The sequence below is a fragment of the Topomyia yanbarensis genome, chromosome 1, assembly GCF_030247195.1.
Source record: "Topomyia yanbarensis strain Yona2022 chromosome 1, ASM3024719v1, whole genome shotgun sequence".
In the NCBI taxonomy this organism is placed as follows: Eukaryota; Metazoa; Arthropoda; class Insecta; order Diptera; family Culicidae; genus Topomyia; species Topomyia yanbarensis.
Genome location: NC_080670.1, coordinates 197,184,774 through 197,209,139, shown reverse-complemented (window position 1 = coordinate 197,209,139; position 24,366 = coordinate 197,184,774). Strand labels below are relative to the sequence as shown.

Genomic DNA, 24,366 nt, shown 5'->3' with positions numbered 1-24,366 from the left:
GACGACATGAAATTTTTTCGACAAATACGGGATAAAACCGATGCCGAGCTTCTTCAGAGGGAAATGGAGAGCTTTAGTACGCGGTGTGATCTAAACAGAGTGATTTTAAATCCGAGCAAATGCTCAATCGTTACATTCACGTGGAAACGCTATCCGACATTCCAAGACATTCTTACATCACATCGGATTCATTATGGATAAGACATCAAGACAGCTAGGGTTCATCTTCCGAATAGCGAAAAATATTCAGGGACGTAAAATATCTTAAATCGCTTTATTGAGCGTTGGTACGCTCGACGTTAGAACATTGTTCTGCTGTTTGGAATCCGTACTACCAGATCGGGGGATTGACAAAATTGAGGCTGTCCAACGCCGGTTAATGCGCTTCGCCCTTCGATATCTCCCATGGCGAAACAGATTCGAACTGCCGAGCTATGAAAACCGTTGCCAGTTAATACATCTCGATACACTCAGCATTCAGAGGGACTGCTCTCGAGCCCTGTTCGTCTCGGACTTACTCTCCGCCAGAGTGGATTGTCCTACAATCCTCGGACGTCTGGATCTTCAAGCCTGCGTTCGAAATCTGCGTAATAACTCTCTTCTGCGAGTGCCGGTTCAGTAAAACCAACTATGGTTGCCAGAGCGCTGTTACCGGAATTCATGTAAAGCGAAAATATTGGCTATTTTGAAATGTAATTAGTTTAAGCAACCACCATTGCGACCAAAGGGGCCTGTTGGTGAAGGTAATAAACATAAACATGCTCGTGATCGCATGTTTTTCTTTGTATATCATCGCGAAGAGCTCGGGCGTTTGTAAGTAAACGAGTTCGATCACGTGGGCGATGGTATGCTACGTGTGCTAGAGTGTATGTAAATTCGCGTGTATAAATTCGATATTATAACTGTATGTCCATTCGCATATTCGCGTGTATTTCTGAATGGTAGCGCGGGCCCTGCATTTAATACTTAATTGTCAGTGTGCGTTTCAGATACTACCCACATCACTAGAATTCCCGGTCATGTAGCCATGGAACGTGTTTTCTAGTTAATATAAGCGTCATTTTTTGATTGGTCCAACTGATGGTATGAGTCTCAGCTGCTAGGACCGGGGGTGGGGGCTTCCGGACGAACCGATTCATGATCGCGTGTGCGGTGGGGTTAATCCTTGAAACCGCATTTGTAAATTTATAAGCTAAAACATTCACTTAATTACTGGAGTAAGTATGTGTAGATGATTGCAATTGTATGTTCGCGTTTGTGACCAGGTTTGTGTTATCGCGAAGGCCTCGAGCGTTTGGATGTTTGGAATGAGAGAAATCGAGAGTGTATATAAGAGAATACGCAATTGATTGAGTTAGCGAGTGTCAGTATGAATAGAATTTAAGATAAAGTCATAAAAGAAAACATAACGTGCCGACTAAAGAAAAAAGGGGCAAAGAGATTAATTAGAAGTGTATAAATTGACTGATACTTTTTTGGTAGGCGTGAGTAGTGGAAATGCAAACTAATAGATGCACAATAAGATCAGACTAATGAAGTAGGAGAAAAAAACACATTTAACTTGCAATCGGACTACTTGAACTCGTCTAAGCACCAGCAAATGATATTAATGTACCACTAACGACAATTGCATTCTGATAGAATTTGCTATCCTGATCGGGAATGTATAATTCCTGTGCGTCGGTAAATTAATCTTATCTTAATTTATCGAATCGGAATGTATCGAATCGAATGCACGAATTGAGCACCGGAAAAGTGACCAATGAAACTCAGGAAGGATTACCCACTATTCTATCATATACGCCAGTTCTGCATCCATTCCTTGACCCATCGGTTACAAATACTCAGAGGAACACATACACAGATAGACAGACGACTAGCACATAACAAGTGTACACTAGTACTGAAAACTACAATTACTACTATACCTAAAACTAGTAGGCTTCGACTTTTACATTTCTTTAATTTACTGAAACACACAGACACAACAGCTAACATGGCAAGTCGATTTTAGCGAACGGCGTCACCACCACCGCCGGTCCAAGTCACACAAACGCCACCAATAACGATATTTTTCATCGGCCCACATCGAAGCATAAGCACAAGAGATCGCCCGTTGCTGCTACTCCGTTATTGACCAGAACCAATTGAGATTACAAAATGTTCATTAAAACAACAGCTTGGGAATAACATGGGATGAGCCACATTGTGCAATCTATATTGATCCCTGCATGCTATTGAAAAACTGACGCCGACCACGTCCGAATGCCGATCTTCTGTGGAAAGGGAGGAATGTTAGTCCGGTATATGTCGCTGCCAGAGAGACCGTGGAATCTCCACAGGTATCGTGGAAGGGATTCTAACTAAAAGAAAGAAGCTCCCTCTAGCACTTATTTATAATCTCTTTTGGAGGGTTGTTAAAGTGTGCCAATAGTGTTATCATGTAAAAATTGCTCTGGACAGCTGGCTGCCGAGAATTTGGGAAATTTATCATATATGTCGTATTAATATGATTGACCGAATAAGCAACTTTAACTACGGATAGTCGACTGTGAGGAGCATTGTCTATATTTTAATAAATCGGTAACGTTCACGGTTCGATGACGCGACGATTTTTGTTGTGGTTTCTATCGCGTCGGTGCAGATTTTACCTGGCGATAGTTTGAATAAAATGGGGAATCTTATACAAGAGCTATTTGTGCGCGCCTTCTATTTTATTGTGTCTTCTTCCCATTCTTGTAGATAGTTGGAATTGCACGTGTATAATGGTTTCGTAGTAAGGACTTTTTTAATATTAAACTGCAAAAATAATATGAAAACTGGGATAAGTATGTGTAGATGATTGCAATTGTATGTTCGCGTTTGTGACCAGATTTGTGTTATCGGAATGGAAACTGAATTATTTCCGTAGCATTAGTATAGCATAATGCCGATTCTAAGTAACTAATAGAACGTCGATTCTAAGCAATCACTTCCGCGCGCGATTGATTTGTTGTTATGATCACTACTAGTTATGCCAAGTGTTATAGAAGTATGAAAACATGAGATAACGTAGAGAAACTTGGATATTCACGTTCTCGTAAACGCATACATTTTCAACAATGACCTTCGAACGACCGTTAATGGTAAAATTATACGTTGACGTTTATAAATTGGTAAGCGCCAAACGTGAGGTGTGCGCCGAATAAAAGTATCGTTATCGGCGGCGTTGGCACGATTTCCACTGTCGGTGGCGGCGAATCGGCGTAACACCGTCCGCTAAATTCGGCGGCGGCTCAATATGACGTGGGGTATCATGAAGAATCAATTAATTTATGTCTAGCCGAAACAATATCGATTCGGAACAATTACCCTAATGATCGCCGAGGTCAATGTTTGTGGACAACAACTTTTTTAAACAGCTATAACTTTTGATTGAGGCAAGATTTGCTCACAAAAACAAGTAAGGCAAATAAATGGGTCTATTTCCTTTCAATTGAGTATTAACAGTTGCAAGGATCAGCTCTAGAACTGAAGATATTGCAATTAGTCTGATTGGATTCCGATGGAGTAGTGCTGCCAGGGACAGTTTACGTTGACGACGAAAAATGATTTTTTCATATATCTTCGTTATCGCCAATTTGGAGGTTTTATACTCAAAATTACCGACGAATCCCGTGAACCGCTGTCTTAGATCAATGTATTGCTCTCTTATAGAAACGAATACTGTTGTATGGTGTCCTCTCCATTCAAACTGGATTGCTAGGATCGAGTCCATACAGAAAAAAATCGCAAGGTATGCTCTGCGTTATCTCCCGTGGCAAGTAAGAACACGAGCGCCTTACACCACAAGTTGTTGCTGCTACGAATCTCACTCCATCCCCAGGGACGATTCATTAACCGATTGTTTTTTAGAGTTGTCCTACTGGAGCTATAGAGCTGTGTTCTTGGAAGGGCTCACTGTCAGAATCACTCACTACAATTACAGACAAGACGGGAAATGTCACCCACTAAAACACTGTTTAAGGCCAATTGCAGCGACTCTGATTGTTCAGATGTGCAGGCGTGGGTACGTCACAATCGCATAGGAACGTGTTTGTGTATCATCGCGAAGGGTTCAAGCGTTCGTATGTTAACGTGTTCGATCGCGTGAGCGTTTGTATGTCGAGTGTGCTAGCGCGTATGTAACTTTGCATGTATAAATTCGATGTTAAAACCGTGTGTGGTCATTCGCATATTCACGTGTTTTTGAATGATCGCGTGGACTGTGAATCTGATACTTAAATTTCAATGTACGGTTCCGATGCTACAAGAGAGTGAGTGTGGTCTAGAGACTATGACCGTTGTTTTTTTATTGGTTCAATCACGGGTGTTGGTTTGCGTGGATGATCGCAATTGCATGTTCGTGTTTGTGACCAATGTTGTATTATCGTGCAGAGATCGCGCGTTTGTATGTTAACGAGTTTGATCGCGTGGACATGGGTGAATGTTCAGGCGAATCCTACATTCGTGTGTTCGTTCAATATAACCATATAGTCGTTTGTGTATTCGCATGGGCTTTTGAATGTTCACAAGGCCCGTCATTAATATTAAGTGTAAGGTTCAAATGAATTGAAAAAGTGAGCTCCCTATTCCCGCAGTTTAGAGTGGAAGCTCGCGGATGAGAACGATTCATGATTTTTTGCGAGCTGGCGCTTGTGTGGTGGTGCTTGAGATTGCGCATTTATAAATTTGTAAGCAGTACCGTGTAAAGGGCGAACACGAAATTATTGCGACACCGAAAATGTCATGCCAATTTTCTTATAATGTTTAAAATCGAACCAAAATTCTGGGGTAGTTTTATACATATATTTAATTCAAGAATCAAAAGAAAAGTTAATCGTTGGAGCCTTGAGTGTAAAATTGAACGCATTTTCGCTTGATGCCCTCCATCAAAGTCTTTACAGTGTCATCGGTACCAGTTTCTCAGTTTTTTTCCATTTTCTTAACATGTCCTTCTCGTCTTTGACTGCCTTCTTGCTCTTCCGCAGTTTCCGCGTCATCATTGCCCAGTACTGCTCCACCGGGCGCAGGACAGTTTGGCGGATTCATGTCCTTTGGAACAAAATGGACAGAATTGGCCTCATACCACTCCAGGACACTTTTAGAATAGTGGCATGATGCCAAATCGGGCCAAAATAGCGGAGCTTCGTCGTGCTGCTCCAAGAACGGGAAAAGGCGCTTCTCGAGGCACTCAGATTTGCAGATCTCGCCATTTACTGTGCCCTTTGTCACGAAAGGCTCACTCCTCAGTCCGCAAGAGCAGATGGCCTGCCAAATGAGATATTTGGAGGCGAACTTCGACATTTTCTTCTTCTTAAATTTGTCGTCCACATAGAACTTGCTCTTGCCGGTGAAAAACTCCAACCCCGGAATTTGCTTAAAATCGGCTTTTATATACGTTTCGTCGTCCATCACACAGAAGCCATATTTTGTCAGCATCTTCTCGTAGAGCTTCCGTGCCCGAGTTTTAGCCGTCGATTGTTGCCGCTCATCGCGGTTTTGGAAGTTCTGTACCTTGTATGTATGTAGTCCAGCTCTCTTCTTTGCATTCTAGACGTAGCTCTGCGACATGCCGATCTTTTTAGCCAAATCGCGGCTAGACACGTTGGGATTTGCTTTAATCATCCGCTTCACCTTTCTCTCCGTCTTTTTGTTCTCCGGTCCCGGTTTTCTTCCAGCTCCTTTGCCGTGGTCCAACGTCAACCGCTTCAACACTCTGGAGACGGTTGAATGGTGAATGTTTAACATTTTTCCCAACTGCCGGTGCGACAGGTCAGGAAATTCCAGGTGTTTGGAAAGAATTTGTTCTCTCGACTCGCATTGGTTCACCTCCATTTTCGTTGAATCGAAAAACACGACTTCCAGTTTGACAGCATGTAAACAATACACATCAATGCGAAAGTGTGCAAAATTTGGTTGATTTTTACCCAATGGTAAAAAGGTTATGCCCTGTTGAATGGGTCGCAATAATTTCGTGTTCGCCCTTTAAAGCAGGGGCACACTGGGCCCGGGCCCCGGAATGTTAGGGGCCCCACGATGAGGATAAGCACATAAAATCATACTAGCTGCCTGCACCACTGGGTCCATGCAAACTTCAAAAGACAAGAGCGGCCCAATCTTTATGTTTCGAAAAATATTTTGATGAACATGCTTGGATTAATATACCCATCACAAGTAGAAGCTGCTGATTTCAGCTTTGGTTAAACTGGACTAATTTCAAACGCAAAGATAAATTATGCGACACTCGACCAACCAAAGAATCGTTATTCCTTATCCTGCAGCTAGATCTGCGCGGCTCGAAAATAAATCATCTTAATTCCAATTCTGAAGAGGATTTGCCAACCAACACAATATTAATTGGTTTCAAAGCCTTCTGTTAGCGAAATGAAATGTTTATTAAAGGTGACTTTTCTGAAGACACATTGTGTCCATTTTCATCACATCAGGAATGTGGTACTACTAACGTCCAATATGTCAAGAATAACAGTTTTTTGAGAGCGGCAGTTTTTTTTTGTTGGGTACATATTCCACTGCGACCAGTGTTTTGATCTATTGTGGCAGACCCCTTTTTATTGTATGCCACATCAGGGTGTTGTATCACTATTAATCTGAGTGATTCCCACTTGCTGACTATAGGCATGGAGCGCGGCAGTTGAACTAACCTAGTGTTTTATGATCATTTAATGTATCAAAAAATGTTATACTTCAGCGTTAGACTTCCAAAATAGTAATGTTCGCCCATCTATCAATGAAGATTGGCATCTATAAACAGATAATAGCATACATAAAAGATGTTGTAATATTAACGCAGTTATACATAGCCGAGCGCAATGTTTATGAAAACAGCCTTAAACGCATCAAGAAGTAAGAAGAATTCGTTGATGGCCAGATCAAAGAATTTAGAATGGAGAATTTACGGTAAATCTGTTCTACTTCATTATTTTTCCTTCGTAGCAAAGAAGTTCTTCATCCTCAAACAACGCAATGTAACTAAGAAGGTCAAATTACTATTGTTAACTTTGCCAGCATTCTACTAACTGTACATACAATTCTACGGATGCTGTTAAGAGAAACACAACGTATATTTCTAGCCTTTAATTGATTTCTTATCTTTCCAATTGCCTTTACAAAATGTCTCATTGTGGAACCCTTGAAGTAAAATACAATATTGTTTGTGGCACTAAAAACTGGATTCTAACAGCACTGCGCACTTACTATTCTTCTATTAAATTCTTCTCATAGACTGGTTAGCTCGACTGGTCTGTCTATGAAAGTACCATCTCTATCACTTGAAATACATGTGTTTTGACAGCTCGCAGTTTTCAGTAGCAGTTTGATCATTCGCACTTTGAAAGTGCGGAGTCCAGGTTGGTGGGAAGTGCGCAATATGCTGATTTCATCTGTGTAATCTCTTAATCACATTCATCGAATGTTGCTCCTAATCTATATACGGCTATTCAATTATGGGGGCCTCTTCGTTCAATAGTGCCCAGGGGCCCCGAGTGGTCTTAAGAGGACCCTGTTCGTAAGTAGTGACACGTTGACTTAATAACCGAAAGGATTTCATGATTTTGCGAGATCATGGTATTCGTTTGCGACCGGATTTGTATAATCGCGGAAGGATCAAGCGTTTGCATGTTAGTGTGCGCGTTCCTTTTATCGAGTAATCAAGCGCGCTTGTAATTTCGTATGTACTGACGTATTTCTATGTCTGTGTGGTTGTTTGCATATACCCGTGTGTTTTTAAATATTATCGAGAAAAAAATAATAGGACATTAATTCAATAACGTTTAGATGGATGTTCGACTTGTACATATATTAAAGAAATCCATTAGATATTGTGACAATCATGCGCAGAACGGCAAAAACTAATTGAAATGAAAGGTGAGAAAATCGAAAATATAAAACAATTTTCTTCTTTTCGGAGATAAAGTAGTTTTTTGCCTAAACTTTTCGTCACATGCTGTCAAAATACATTTTGAGGAGAAATTGCAGTCAATTCATTACTCACCGATTATAGAAGCAGTAGCCGAAAGAGAAATTTCTCTTTCACAAAACGGGAACATACATTCTCGGTGAGTAACGGTTTATCCAGAATTTTCCCTTAACTCTTTAATGCACAATGTTGTTTTGAAACAACAATGCGAAAACCATCTCAAAATTGTCGTAGTACCATATTGAAGCTGTGAGGCAATTTTCAGAAATTTTGAAAAAAATCGGTTTGCGCCTTTGAGGGTTAAGATAAATGTTGACAGTATGTTTATCGACCCTTTTCAAAAAAAAATTCGAGAAAAGCCAAATACTGGCTGAATTTTAGTTTGGGCAGGTGAGAATTTGAAAAGCATACAACATAAAAATGACTTATAAGCTCTCCCGGATTCCTCGATTCACCACTATCAAGGCGTATTGCAATCAACATCTTAGAACAACATTTTGTTAAAGGGGTGGGCGTAGCGTAGTTGGTAAATCGATTGCCTTGTACGCAGCGCACCTGGGTTCGAGTCCCGACCCCGCACATAGGGTTAGAAATTTTTCATAAGAGAATTTTCTAACCCGAAGAGGCGAATGACCTTAAGGTTAAAACCTCTATAATCGAAATAAAAAAAAAAACATTTTGTTTGTTAGACATCAATATGGAGGGCTAGAATTCTGTTCAACGGACTATGAGTGGCTATTTTCCTAGCTGACGGATTGAGATTGAGATTTACGATAAAACTAGTATCAATTGTTGATAGTTTATGTACTAAATTTATTCAAACTGATACTTGTACTATTACTTGCCGATGTTTGCAATCCCCTATCAACCTATGGAAGAGAAGATGTCAATCAAGCGCGTATTTTAAATCGTAAAAAAACACAAGCAATGGCTTGAATAATGTTTCGCAGCGATCACACAAAAAGTAAACAGTGCGGCTGCAATTGATTGGAACTATTTATAGAAAACCCGTTCATATCACATAGCAGTGGCTAAATGCCTTTCGCATAATCGACGATCTTGTTTCAAATCAAATTCTTTTGAGACCAAGCGTGATAATAAAATATCTCCAATTGTATGATCAATTGGAAAACCTGTGAGCCATTTCTTTCTACGAAAGTATTTCTTTTCCGAATGTTTGCATAGCTTTGCTTCGCAGCGAACGGCAACAACGCCAACTTGAGACAAGATTTACGTTTCAAGAAACGCGCTTACTAAATATATGTAGTTGGTCTCCAGAAAAAAAGACAACACACATCAACTTCGAACGAATTCAAATAACCATATGTTTACGTCTGACATCATCCGGAAGAGAGAGGGAGAAGGGGGAAACATCATCAACGCAAACCAGATCCCTCCCCTTGTACCTACGAACGAGCGCGTGCGTGCGTATACTAGCGCGACTAACATATTGAGTCATGCAACCGTTTAGTTTGAGGTTTATTGGTACAAGATAAAGGGTATGAAGTAACTGGGCACTATGGGAGAGGGCTGCTTAGTTTGATACTGGTCAAAACCACGATGTAAGCATGACACTTCAAAACAGATGATGAACAAATTGGAACATCTACAATTCTGATGAAGCTTTGATTTGGGGAATCTCTACCGGTTCCATTTGCTGCAAAGTATATCGATATTATATCAGCTACGTTAAATTAAGCATTCATACAAACTTAGTGATTGAAGGTAGAAACGATGTGAAACTCGTTTGTCTTTCGATTCGAACTTTAGGAAATTGATTATATCAATAGATTGTTCAAGTTCAGGGATTAATTATAATTATTGAGATAACTAATAAATGTTGTCTTACTATCGAGATCTCAGTAGTCCTTCAAAATCTCAATACTCAAGCATTACTATAGGTCGACACAAGCAACATTAACTTAAAACAATGGATCGTCTTTTCCTCTACTACAACAACATGGTACTCCATTGCGGTTAAAGAATAATAGTGAATACCCACCGTCATCCACAAATTTGTCACCTTTCCAGCTTTTATAGACAATCGTCGTTCGTGTGCGAACGCGTTTCTTTGATCGTGTGTGCGGCCGCTTTGTTAACCGCGTTAGCTTATCCACGATTAAGATCGCGCATATAAATTCGTTAGTTCTAACATGTTGACCGGCAATTGTCTAGCTGGATGCGTGGGATTTTCGGGGCTGTGGATTCTGGCTGTCGATTAATAGGCTGTTGGATAGCGCTATGTAGGCCTTAATTCCCATGTTGACTGCGAAATGAACGCGTTTGCTGTTACTCGATCGAGCTGAGAGAACTCCAGCATTTGACGACCGGCGCCAACGTAATTGTTGTCGGTCATTGTCGGACCAGATTTCATTGCACAGTCCTCTTCTGATGACGAATCTCTTTAGGCTTCGGGCAATCAATCACGTTTCAGATGTTTAGCATTTGTACAGAGACATACGAAAACTACGATCACATGAGGTTTTCTAGGATTGCCGCCCTTGATGAGAATGGGACCTTCCGAATCGATTCCGAATGTGGACAAAGGCTCTGGACTGCAGGAAGTCTCACCATCAGCTACTGGCATTTCTGGTGTCATACTATTAGAATATTTTTTTAGCGGGCTGATAGGACTGCAGCTTATAGCTTAAGGGATTTTGGTCCGTCCCGCGAGACAAAATTTGCAAAATCGGACGAATTAGCAACTGTCTAGCAAGTAAACACCGGACCTCGGGACGAGGACTAATTTTCCGCCTGTTTGTCTCGAAGTGTGTAACGTCCTCTATTTTGTCTAGTCAGTCCAAGGAATCCTGCTCCCAACAACGCGTGTTAAGTCATCAGTGATGCAATTAAAATTTCGCATTGACTCCGCTTCTGTCTTCTTCCTGATCTCATCTTGGGTCCCCTAGGTCTGAAACGGATCAATCGACTATTAAGTAAATCAGAGAGCCCTGTAAACCGTAATGTCGACGAATACTAACTTCTCTCCAGCTATTCTACCAGTTATTCTTTCTGTTCGAGTGTGTATGCTTGTTTAATATAGTGGAAGAACTACTGTGCTGTTTCATCTCTATCTTATAACAGAATTCGATTACCCCTGTTCTAGCCAACATGCGTATTCCTAACATTGTGGGCCAGGCAAATCCTCATTTTTTTTATTATTATGATGCTGAGCACTAGACGAGTGAAGGTATTTGCCCATAAAGGACATACGAAATATTTATCCACTATTCCTCATAAAGTTTTCTCGAACCGAATGTGTGCCTGGTTCGACTCGAACAGACCACACTGACCCGAAAGGGCTGCTTTTTCATTTCTAAGAGTCGGTGTGTTTGGTCCAGTTAAATTATCATAAGAACAAGTCCTGAATAATTAACTGTCTCTTAGGTGCCAGTCCTGCACTCCTTTCCTGAACTAGCCTCATACCGAAGGTCAAAAGAGTCTACAACTAGTAGGATCCACGTGTCCCCCAAGTAGGAGCACATATCTGCCAACCAGCCAAGAACACTTCCGAACCAATGAGAATGGACCATGTCAGTCGAAGGCCACAGTCCCAGCGCCATCTCGTACAGTTCCTGAAATTAGATGTTTGTTGGTGCTACTTACAGATTTCATTTCAATGGTAGTAAGTAAGTGTCTCATTCCTTTCTTGTAAAACCCGCTTACCGCTGCTCATCTCTTCCGGCCTTTCGACGCCGTCGGTCGACCGTCTCATTAAAGAGATCTTATTTATCGAATCCTCAATTTCCGTCGGAACTCGTATATGAGACGCTCAGGGAGTTCTACTGGCTCGAATATCAACTATCTGAAGCGAAAAAAACATTAATGATCTTCCCTAAACCTATAATCAACTAAGGCTGTCTGCCGATTCTAATACGGAAACGCTAATGATGTGACCATCAAGAATACGTCAGACAACCTTATTTGACCCCCTTCGAAACCAGTTTGGCCTTATCAAGCCGTAACGCGGGTGGCGGCGCGAAAACTGCCGAATAGGAGTTGAGAACAGCTTGAAGCAACATCCGATGTTGCTCCAAATGCATGTGATATCCAAGACTGACTTGGATAGTTCCATCGAGCCTAGTTTGCATACCTTGCATTACTAGACTCACTGTTCTCTATTCACCTACTTTCTGAGTCAGTCCACACTATTCGACGAAAAATAGGAAACGTACGATATTCGCAGACTGCCTTTGTCAGTCTTGCCCCCCAGCAAAGCACCCATGAGCCCTAGGCGAGGTACTGATGAAGCCTTCAATGGTGCCACTTTGCCCTTAGCAATAGCTAGCGTGACATAAACGTTACCGTTTATCACTGCCCGGAAGTAAGCAGTAGACGCGTAAGCTTCCTCGCCAGCGTCGATGAAGACATATAGTTCATTTGGCCCGATTTTTGCTGCCGAAAGCCCGGGTAAATATGCCCTTTGGAGTCTGATATGGCACCTTTGAATAGTGTGATCCATCTTTACCAGTGCGACCGAGTCATTTCAATCACCTCGGCGTTTGACTCGGCTTTACTGCCACAAGTGTCTTGGATAATCATTCGCGCTTGAGCGGTAATGTGTGATAACAGTCTTTGGGAGTTAAACACGCTCATAATACACCACAAGATATTCGCTTCGTCGAAGAGATTCCGTCTAGCTGCAGCTCGGCTGTGAAAGTCAGGGCATCTTCTTCCGGCAGCCACAGTAGACCAGGGACTCTTTCCGTTTCACTCTCCGCGTCGACGTTTATAACCTTTGCTTGTGGTTAACTAGGTTCCCCGACCCATTGCAGCAGGGTTTTCTAATGCCAATTCCACATCTCGAATCCTCCACATTTGTGTATCTCCTTAACTTGTGAAGCAACCTTGAATACCTCCTTGTCCGTGTCGAAACTGTCGAGGTGATCATCTACATAGTGATTCCTCAGTACGGCAATCGCAGCCCCGGCACACGAAAGTGGCTTCGTGCTCTCTAGATTCTTTATGCACTGCGCTGGGCATGAAGAGCATGTGGCTCCAAAGCTACCAACGTCGATCGCGAACGTTCTCACCGGAAACGATGGGTGTTTACGGCAGGGAAAGCGCTGGCAGTGTACATCTTGTATTCTGAACTGGTGAAACATCTGTTTCAAATCTCCACAAAAATGTTACCGAATGCTCGCGAAAGCCGCAGAGCACCGCTGTGAAAGGTTCTAGTAGATTAGGGCCTTTAAGGGGCATGGCGTTCAATGAAACATCTCCGACCTTCGCTGCGGCATCCCACACCATGATTTTGCCCGGCTTCTTGGCGTTTCTCGCTGCCCCCAGTGCTAAATGCCACACCTTTCCTGGGTCAGTAGACTTCAGTTTTGCGGTCCCGTCTCAAATCCCTTTGAAATCCTTTTGGTCATCCTTTCCAGGATTTGACGGACCCGCTTATATTCCTCCGTCTCCGGGTCTTTGTCTGCCGACACACCTACATTTTCGACTGTGAAATGACGCTTAACTAGATCGTGTAACTCTTGATCAGCTGTACACTTGTCTTGACAACCACAAATATGCAGGGTGTCGTTGGCCGAACTAGTGCCATCCTCAGTATTTCCGTAGATTAACCAGCCCAGACATGTCGCCAGAGGATCGCCTAGTTGACTTCAGCGTTCTTTCAGCGTCAGTCTGCGTCTGTTTCAGTAGGTTCAGTCTAGCTATTGTCCTCGTGTCATTCAAGGAAATCCGTTCTTTCTCAGACCGGAGACATCTATGCAAATACGCTGTAAGTTAAGCTCCTTACCAGTTCAAGCTAGACACAGGGGAGCTGTATCTCCGTCATCAATACCCAAACTCGCCGCAATAGACTGCTCAACTTAAGTTTTTGCTGATCCGTCATCCAGCTGCGCGGAAGTTTCCACCGATCTTCCTTCCTAGAAAAGTTTTACTGGAAGTATGTGAAATAACGTTGACCTCTCGGTAGTATGGTGCGCATTCACCCCGCCCTTGTTATTGCTGGACGCCGCCCTTCCCTAACCAGGTTTTGTTTTTAACAGTCAGCGTGTAGCATCTAATGAAACCGCAACTGACAGCCTGAGACAAAACCTGAGGTTTAGAGTTCGAGTAACCACACGCTTTTGTCGGGTTCATGTAAACGCTACAGAATAGAGGCCAATCCTCTTACTTCCCTTACCGTTCAGACTAGAGCCTTGTTGTCTCTCGCTGTATGCAGAAGTCGTCTCCACTCCTATCGGTCGTCCTTTGTCTGGTCGATCTACCGTGCTTGCTGTACGCCCCGTCTTCTTGTTCCTGTAGGGTCACCCTCAAAAACCAACTTCACCGGGTCGTCGTCCGACATTCGTACGACGTGTCCAGCCCTCTGCAAACGTCCTATTTTTGCGGTATGCGCGATTGATGGTTCTTCCAGCAACTGATGCAAATCATGGTTCATTCGCCTGCGCCACGTTCCGTCTTTCATCTACACGTCAGCATAGATGGCGTGCAACACCTTTCGTTCGAAAACTCCAAGGGCGTTGGTTCTCCCACGAGCGCAGTCCAGGTCTCGTGGCCGTAGAGGACCACCGGTCTAATCAGCGTCTTGTAGATTATCAACTTCGTGCAGCGGCGAATTTTGTTCGACCGGAGCGTCCTCCAAAGTCCAACGTAGGCACGATTTCCCGCCAAGATGCGTCTCTGAATTTCTCTGCTGGTATCATTGTCAGCGGTTACCAGTGAGCCCAAATACACGAATTCGTCGACCATCTCGATTTCGCCACCGTCAATCCGAACTCGGGATGGGTGGTTCACATTGTCGTCTCTAGAACCTCTTCCTCTCATTTATTCGGTCTTCAAAACGTTGATGGCAAATCTAATCCTGCTGGCTTCAGCTTTCTGTCTGATGTACGTTTCCGACATCGCCTCAAAGTTCCGTGCCATTATGTCAATGTCGTCGGCAAAGCCAAGAAGCTGGACAGACTTCCTGAAGATCGTGGTAGTGCCCCACGAATTCCCTTGCAAATGGTGACAATCGGTGGCAAAGAATTTGGGAGAGGACCTTGTAGACGGCGCTAAGTAGTGTGATCGCGCGGTAGTTACAGCAATCCAACTTGTCACCCTTTTTGTAGATTGGGCAAACGACACCCTCCATCCACTCCTCCGGAAGAATCTCCCCCTCCCAAATTTTGGCGATTACCCAATGCAACGCTCTAGCCAGTGTTTCACCACCGTATTTTAATAGCTCGCTGTGAAGTTGATCTACACCGCCAGTTTTGTTGGTTTTCAGCCGACCGATCTCCTCCTGGACTTCTTGGAGATCAGGGGCCGGCAGTCTATCGTCGCGTGCTTCGTTATAAAATAATGAGTTCTGCGTACAAGATTTCTTAATGCTCAACAATCTCAGATTGCTGACTTGTCTGGTTTCATACCGGTACACGTCTCTTCCGTACACAACAGTGCTACACAGGTATTGCTGCGTCATTCCATTTATTACTCTGAAGATGAAAACAAGTGTGCTATATTCAATACGTTGCTGAACTGACATCCATTGTAAACCATTGAGCATCAAATATCGCGGAGTTACTCTGTCACATTTTAGTAACGATCGCATTACCTTGTTTTGTGAGGTCTACATTCGCTTACGATGTTTCTTGGATGCTAAGAACAAAAAAGAAGCACATTAATCAAAATGGGGAGTCTTGTAAACAGTTATCTTTGAGTCAAATGTGAGAAACCCTTTAATCCTACAAATAGCGCCAAGCTTCTTGGCAGCTTTCCGGATTGTATAGTTCACGTGCTCATTAAAACTTAGTTTTTCCTCCAATGTGACCCCAAGATATTTGATAGTTGCAACTCGTTCAGCTATCTCTGCATCTCTTTGAACTGTTGCAGTACTTTCATTTATCTACCGCGTAGTTGCAATCATATATTTGGTCTTGGAAATGTTCAGTTTGAGTTTTTTCCGCTTCAACCAATCACTAAACTTCGTCAGCTCAATGTACCTTAGCCTGATGCACTCCTCGAAACTATTACTGATGATAAACAAAATCGTGTCATCGGCAAACAGGTTTATTTCCGCATTTTTAAAAATGTTTCTCATGTCGTTAATGAAAAGGATAAACAAAAGTGGTCAAAGTACACTACCCTGTGGTGCATCAACGTTAATTTCGGCTTCCGATGATGTAGCGCGGATGTAGCTTGTAACTTGCGTACGTCTTTCTGGGTAACTGCGAAACCACTCAAGAGCATTTCCTCTTACGCCATATTTCTCCAAAACGCAAATTAGTTTACGGCGATCAATTGTTTCAAATGCTCGTTTCAAGTCAACAAAAACTACCAAGACAACTTTTCCATTCTCAATAAAACTTTCTCGTGTTTCTCGGTACTACACTGTCTGTGATATACGTGGTGTCTTCTTGGAGTGGATTGTGCTGAAGTACACATGGAACACCGGAATAGTTATCTGGGAAGCCGAACGCATCCAAGAACGGATAAGGTTGTCCTTGCGCAGTTACTGCTGTTATAGAATGGTTTTGTTGAAGATTGGACAATTGGGTAGCTTGTGCCGTTTGATTCGGCAGTAGCACTCGTTGCGCCGCTATACTGTAGTCTGAAGCATCCTTCGTCTAATTCGACTACATGGCTTTCGTTTCAAGATATCGGTCCCCAAACTCCGTCCTTAATCTCAAAAATATCCTGTTGAACTAAGTTCAACAGCCAGATCAGATTTTTTTTTTAATTTAGTCTATATGTTATCTTCTTACGAATAACAAACTTTACATTATCCATAATTATGATTATACAAAACGTTTCATTGTTTTAGGACAAAACAAATCTTTAACGACCAAGTTTGGTCATTGCTCGAGCTCAACTTCCACCTTCTCGCCTTGTTTCGCTTACGACTAGCTTAAATCATTCATTTATTTAAAACGGGGAGCTTTCAATTTTGAAACTGACTGCACCCAGCACAATCGTTCTTGCTAATTGTTTATTATTCACCGGGGCATGAGTAGTAGGTACCTATACACAGTTGCTGCGCTTCACAGCTCACTGATTATTTCGCACCTTTCGATCGTCAATCGCAGTTGCGCTTGAACAGCACAGAAACTCTCCGGAATACGATAGACGGCACTCCTCTTTTCAACTGTAAACAACGGCTACCTACCACCAGCAGGTCAATGTTTATGTGAGGCCTTGCATATTCAAATCAACCTCTTCGAGCGAAGATAAAATTAAAAGAAGTCTACTTATTAACAAATTTGAACCCACCGTCCGTGTGCTAACAGCTCGGAACCCCTATCGATGTTACTTCACCTCGGTGCCCCACCCTTCAAACGGGTAGTGCATGTGTAGATACGAGCACATACAGACACACAGCTCGAAACTTGAAACAAACGTCGGCGCCGGTATTTTATTGTGCTATCTCATCGTTTCATTTATCATCTTCCAACTTGCTTAGTCGTTCGTAGAGTCGGTAGGTATAGTGGTTTCGGTTACTTTGGGCAATCAAATCAGTACCTCGATGATAACACTGTCTACTATTTAAATGGTGTGCGATGAACAGTGCTGCCGCGTTATATTTTTCTAGTCCTAAATTCAATTTGAAAGACATTGATGCGTGTCTTAAAGCTTAATAATTGCTGGACAGTCAGCAATCATGTAGAAGAATAAGCTATCATAATTCGTCTGTTGGGTTTGCTTTACCGAATTAAACGCGACATGAAAATCCATGGACAAAGAAATTATCAAAATTGCTACATTGCATTCTCCAAACTCGCATTAGGCAACTGATTTCAGCTTGGTCTGTTAGCATTGGAAAATATCTGTTCTACGATCTAGAACTCGCACAACATGCTTAGCCTGATTTTGAGCTTAAGTTTCGTAAAGCAACAAATAACTTCAAGCAAACTACAGTGCAGCGTTCGATATTTTAGACATACCAACTCAGGTGTACAGAGCACGTTTCTATGCGTCAACCCGTTCCTGGCAATTATTTGCAATACATATCGTAATTGGCAACTCTGACCATTAGCAAAACTTCGAGCCTATACAAGTTACGGTGCTAGAGGAATCCACACCAGAACAACCCCCTCCCAAGACATGCACATCCACCGTGTAGGCAAAATTGCGGCCCTCGCCCAAAGCGGGGCATGTATTCAAAAACTGGCCAGACAAGCAAACTAAACAAAACAGCAAAAACTGCACTCACCCGGTCCGTAGAAGCGCTTTCCCTTGGTTACATCATACACACTGCCGTTAACGGCAACAAGTACCCGTCCGTCCGGCTGGGTGCCATCGAACTGCCGCAGCTCAGCCACCGTGAAGTCCTTCCGAAGCCGGGGAAGCTCTGGCTCCGGTGCGGGGGCGACCGGTTGCTGCCGGCTGCGGAAAATTTTATACACCAGAAATGTGATCACACCCACCAGAACCAGATTCAGTGGGCTGTACATGATCTCATTGACGACGTTGCTCAGAAAGCCACCCGTTAGCTCGTCCGAGTTCTCCGCCGGGATGACCTTTTCCTCCGACATGGTGGTTAGTAAGAACTTTCGTTTCTTTTTCGCAATTCACCAATCACTGGGCCGCAGCTACACACGTACACAAATGAAGACAGGCGACGAACAAACTCCGTTTTTTTATTTCTTACTCCGATGCAATTTTATCGCGACGATGTATCTTTTCTACGACTTTGAGCCTCCCGTACACGCAACACCGCCAGTCACCGTGTGTGGTGTGGGTCGAGTGGGTTGGAGAGACAAAGGAGCGACGAACGACGGAAGCGTAGAAAAACAAGCACTTTTAACACGGAATTCGACTACCACTAGTAACGCAATTTTTTCACCATCTGGAATCGGGAAAACGATCCGGATTAGGGTACACTGAAACCACTATTAATTCACTTCCGCTTCACACGTTCACAAAAATGTTAATCTGCTTGGCCAGCGTATACCAACGAAGGAATAGAAATGCAAAATGAAAAAAAACCGTTTTTCCTCTTTTTCACGGCAGCGAAAAACAACGCGACCTTTCCACACGTTTGACGTACTGAGAATGATTTCAGTTTTTGGGTGGGAGAAAGAGAGACGAAAAAGTACAACCGTCGCTCTTCGCGCTACCTAAAAAAAATGCGTCGCAGTATTCAACCAAATGATAGCTGGGCCGTGACATGCGTTACGGTTTTCCAGTCAAAAGTAACCGGCTTGATGGCACGGAAAGAAAATAATCGAAATAGTTACAGAAGCCAGTTTATGTATTATTTACTTGATTACTTAACGCTTTTTGCATATTTATGTCATTTGGCTTCAAAATTACCCAGTTAAACTCATTCCGGAACCGGTTCGGATTTCTGAATGGAGTCATTATGGATTCCAAATTAAATGCAAAAACCGATTCCAACTCAATCGGTTTCAGAATCGGTTGTTGCATTTGATTTGGAATCCATAGTGACTCCATTCAGGATTCGAAATCAAATTCCGAATGGTTTGACCGGGTACAAGCTCGATTTTAAAATTAAGGGGACCCTCTGAACAAAAAAGGCCAAAATAGTTTATTTTCTCTGTTTTTTTTTTCGATTTTGCATCTCGACGTTTTCCTTTGAACAAAAAACGTCCAAAAGTCAATTTTCTCTAAAAAAAATGTTTCGAGTTAAAATCAAATCCTACGCTCTTCACATTTTAATGGCATTTAGCATCAACAATACAAGCTCGATTTGGAAATTTTCCCCCCTTTGAACCAAAATAGTCAAAAAAAGTTAATTCTCGCTAAAAAAATTGTTTCGAGTTTACATTGAACCTTGACGTTTCATGCATTTTAAAGTCATTTGGCATCAAGAATACAAATTCGATTTTGAAATTTTCCTTTACACCCCTCTTTGTACAAAAAACGTCCAAAAAAGTCAATCTTCGTAAAAAAAATGTATTCGAGATTTCGTCAAATTTTGACGCTTTATGCATTTTAAAGTCATTTAGCATCAACAATACAAGCTCGATTTTGAAATTTTCCCCCCTTTGAACAAAAAAAAGTTCATTGCATCCACATGCTACTCGTTCGATTAGTGACCGATGAATGAAGCACTTAGCATAAAGATGCACACGGGACTTATTCCCAATATTCGATTAGGTCTTTTAAGTGAATCCTCTGAATGGTTCTTCTTGAAATAGACTATCACATTTCGGGTTATCTGCTTCACTTTCGAAAGCTTTTGCGTTATTTCTAGAAGTTTTACAAACATCTAGATTGAATACAATATTGGTGGACATTTTTGCAACTGATTAGTGCTAATCTAAAGTAATTCAATTCAGTACAAGGAATGTCACTAACGTTCAAAAACTTCCCCTCCTGTTTCTCCCAGAATTTTTAAAAAGAGCCTCTATATTGAAAAGTTGATCGTAGTCACGGCAACAGAATATGAAAAACTCGGATTAGATTCTCCAAAAATTCCAGTAATGATTGCATCATGGTTGTCGCCGATACCCCTTGTTGTGGCGCGTCACTGGTTAACCATATGTCCTATCCCTCGCTAACCTAACGTCACGACCAGGCAGTGCGAGCGGTTTGACAGATGATCAACATAATTAGTCAGCAGAATTGATAGCGAAGTGACAAAAGTAACCCAACTCACGTTTTTCCGTACAATCGCAGTTCTGTCGCGAGTTATAATTAAATTAATACGTTGCACTATATTAGCCACACAAGTGGAAACCTAATTAAAAAGCTGAGACTAGAAAGTGAATTCAGGTATGAAATTACAAACTAATACTTACCTAGATTTATTACTTACCACTAAACCTAACCTAAACTTACCGTTAACCTTTGTAGAATACACTGGAGTGTCCTTCCACTGTAAAACAGGAACCTGAAAAGATAGGGAAACACTGTAAATGTAAGCAAACACACATACAAATACTTACCAATTACCACTAATGGAATTCAATAAATTACAGCCTTTTAGCTGTGCAGTAATCAACTAAAAGAACGGTGTTTGTTCCGACTTCGGGAACAATGGTTCTTGTGCACTCAATTAACCAACTTCCGCCTATGAGTGTTTTAGAGGTTGTGAGTAGCTGTAACTTTAGTTATTGTGCTCCCATCTTGATGAAATTTTGTAATTTTTTCAAAGTATGTACCGTATATCGACAATTTAAGGTCATTCGGACAAAATTTAGCTAAAAAAGAATACTACTCGTTGTAATCTGCAGGGAATCCTTCTTTGAGAAGATTACACATATCATTGAGCAAGTAAACGACCCATATCCAATCTCAAGCTACAAACAATGGGCAGATTCCAGGTCTGTAAGCTGTTCGACCAGGTGCTGGTGAAACTCGATGGATGTGTTTTGATTGACGATAAAACCTACGCGATAGCCGATTTCATACGAGTTTCATGGCTCAAATTTTTCGCGAAAAAAAAGTATCATTTGGCAAGGCATCTGTTCCTGTATCAAGAAAACCAGACACTGACAGAAAACACTGAATTCGGAAGAAAAGTACGTGTCTCAACAAACGGATATTACCATTCATTATGTTCCATAATGGTCCGTTACGTTTTGGATGGACTTAACCCAAGCATGCTTCCTTTATAGCAAGGACAATGATACGACAGTGGAGTCCAGCTCATTCAAAAAGAAGGGAATCCATCACATTGTTTCCAGCCTCGTCTAATAGCAAAGTATTTTGGGATAATAAAGTGAAAACTGAAGATGAAGATAAAGAGCACAGTCTCCAGCGGCTTTGGTCGTTTGATGAGTTGGTGGAATCAGTGGATCAAGACCGTGGCTAAAGAAAGTGTGTACCGGATGATGAGCGATGTCAACAGAAAGGTGCCTGGACTTTTTCGAATCAAATGGGCTTGCTATTCATTCGAATCGCTTTCGAACAAATATCGCATTCGTCGTAAAAAAGAATAAGGGTAATAGCTTTAGGGACGGCACTTTGGTCGTACTGCTTTGATTTACGATCCAGCTCTGAAACCTTTCCGAATTCTTATACTTCGTACCGTACAGCACAGATTTTTTTTACTACAACCACGCCCGACGCGTTGATCACACCTTCTGGGGAACAAAGGTTCCTTGAAATGTGTCAGAACTGCTCAGACGGTCTATTTTCAATACCTTTGCAATCCTCGTACTCTAGGGGCGGCTCACTCTAAGAAAGTATAACAAGTTTTGCATCAAATTAGAAAAAATGCTTTTAATTTCCATTTTTGCATCAACTTAGCACCCCCTCGCAGAAAAATTTGTTTAACCAACGTCCTAAGCTGATCCACTTTGTTGGACGTTTCGTTGCATGTAGCGCTAGTTTTTTGTAGGGTTTGACCAGCCCCCTGCTAGGCAGCCATTTTGTCCTAGCCAACATCTGCCTTTGTTAAAATCAAAACAACCCAACGCTAATGCACGGGCAACGTGGGCCTAGATGCAGCTAGGCCCATCATATGTTGACTACTGTCAAAGTCCGTATATCTCCATAGCGAATGACAGGAGTGACACCAACGACACGACTAGACACTGGCATTCTAAAACTGCATCGCAAATCTGACTACCCCTCAGTGACTCAGGTAACTCGTACTGTCAAATATGACTTTTGGTTAGAGAATGTTTGAAACTAGCAACACTCAATAGTCTGTTGTTATTTTTTCCAAATAACCCATGGTTACGCGGGAAAAAACAAATTGGCAAGAAAACAGATCGTTTGCTTTTTAAAGTAGATAATAATAATTAAAACTTTTTTTTCAGGCCAAGGAAAAATAACTACATTTTTAATGAGCGGAAGGACTAGAGAAAAATCACCACATTTGTTCAGGATCGAGAAACTCTTCTCAAATTCTCTGCGATTATAGTGCGCTAATCTTTCTACTATTTTCAGCAATTTAAAGACGACCTTAGGTTGCGTTTACGTATAAATGTAAATGCATGCATTTGCGATGCAATCATGTAACACTTATCAAAAAAACCTATTTTAATCCACCTAGCGGTGCAATTGTGCCTTTCTCAATCATGAATCACGAGAATGTGTGCGTTGTTTATATTCATTAAAATCTTTAATTGCATATATTACATTTTATTATTATACATCACATGACAACTATATACAGGAAAATAAATCATTACTCGAGTTCTAAAATTTTGAAAAAGAAAAAACAGCCACGGTAATATTGAACTGAAAAAAGGTGCAAAATCGGCAAAGTCCCAAAAAGTCGATTTTTATAAAAAAAAATTTTTCGAGATAACATAAAATCTCGACGTTTCATGCATTTTAAAGATGTTTGGCATCAAAAATACGAATTCGATTTCTGAAATTTCATGGGGTCCCCCCTTTGAAAAAAAAATTTGAGTTCCGGCTTATATGGGAATTTCATATGTGACCGGACGGTTTAGTCTATATTTCCGGAACCATATAAGCGATCCGTACGAAATTTTATAGACATCTATGGGGATATTATAGCTATCATTTGGGACTAAGTTTGTGAAAATTGGCCCAACCATTTCCGGGAAACTGATGTGAGTTCGTAAATTTTGAAAGATGGCCGCTTTTCCCGGGCACTTCCGGAACCGTCTATGGTGGTTAATGTAGTCAACGAAAGTTTGGTTGGCCGTCGGTGACCTAGAACAGCAAATTTAAGTTGTTTGAGAGACATTTTAGCGAAATTTTTACCTTTTTTGCTTTCATCGGAGTATCGGTTTGAATCACAATTTGCTATGTGATCGCACGCCACAACCTGTAACTCCGGAACCGGAAGTCGGATCGGGATGAAATTAAATAGCCATTTACGGGGACGCAATACCTTTCATTTGAGGCCAAGTTTAGTCGAATCGGTCTAGCCATCTCCGAGAAACCGATGTGACTGTTATTCTGAATTTAGATACTTCCGCCGGGGCTTCCGGAACCGAGGATGGTGGCCAATGTGGCCAAATAGACTTTGAATGGATGTTAGTGACCTAATACTACAAATCGAAGCAGTTGTGGTCATATTTTGGAAAATTTTTCACCTTTATACATTCATTGCAGAATTTATTAAAATCGACATTTTCTGCGTGTTCGTACTTATCACCCTGTAATTCCGGAACCGGAAGTCGGATCCATTAGAAATTCAATAGCAGCCTATGGGAATGTTGCACCTTTCATTTGAGACTAAGTTTGTCAAAATCGGTTCAGCCATCTCTGAGAAAAATGAGTGACATTTTTGGTCACATACTCACACACATACACACACACATACATACATACACACATACATACACACACAGACATTTGCCGAACTCGACGAACTGAATCGAATGGTATATGTCACTCGGCCCTCCGGGCCTCCGTTAAAAAGTCGATTTTCAGAGCAATTGCAATACCTTTCTATTGAGAAAGGCAAAAATTGGGGATTCTCTTCTGAGTTCGGATTCTTCAGTTTCTCTAGGAGTATTAGGTATTGAATTTGGTGCTTCCGTTGAAATAGTACAACTAGGCAAAAATTAATTATT

At 41.8% G+C, this 24,366-nt stretch overlaps 1 protein-coding gene across 1 annotated transcript in view; it reads right to left on the bottom strand.

Moving 5' to 3' along the window:
• Positions 1 to 18,975, bottom strand: part of LOC131686865 (membrane-associated progesterone receptor component 1-like) — a 36,402-nt gene extending 17,427 nt beyond the window's left edge. Inside the window, exon 1 of the mRNA XM_058970863.1 lies at positions 18,108 to 18,975. Coding sequence (XP_058826846.1) covers positions 18,108 to 18,429 — 322 coding nt within the window. The 5' untranslated portion in view covers positions 18,430 to 18,975. The remainder of the gene's footprint in view (positions 1 to 18,107) is intronic.
• Positions 18,976 to 24,366: the final 5,391 nt, after the last annotated feature.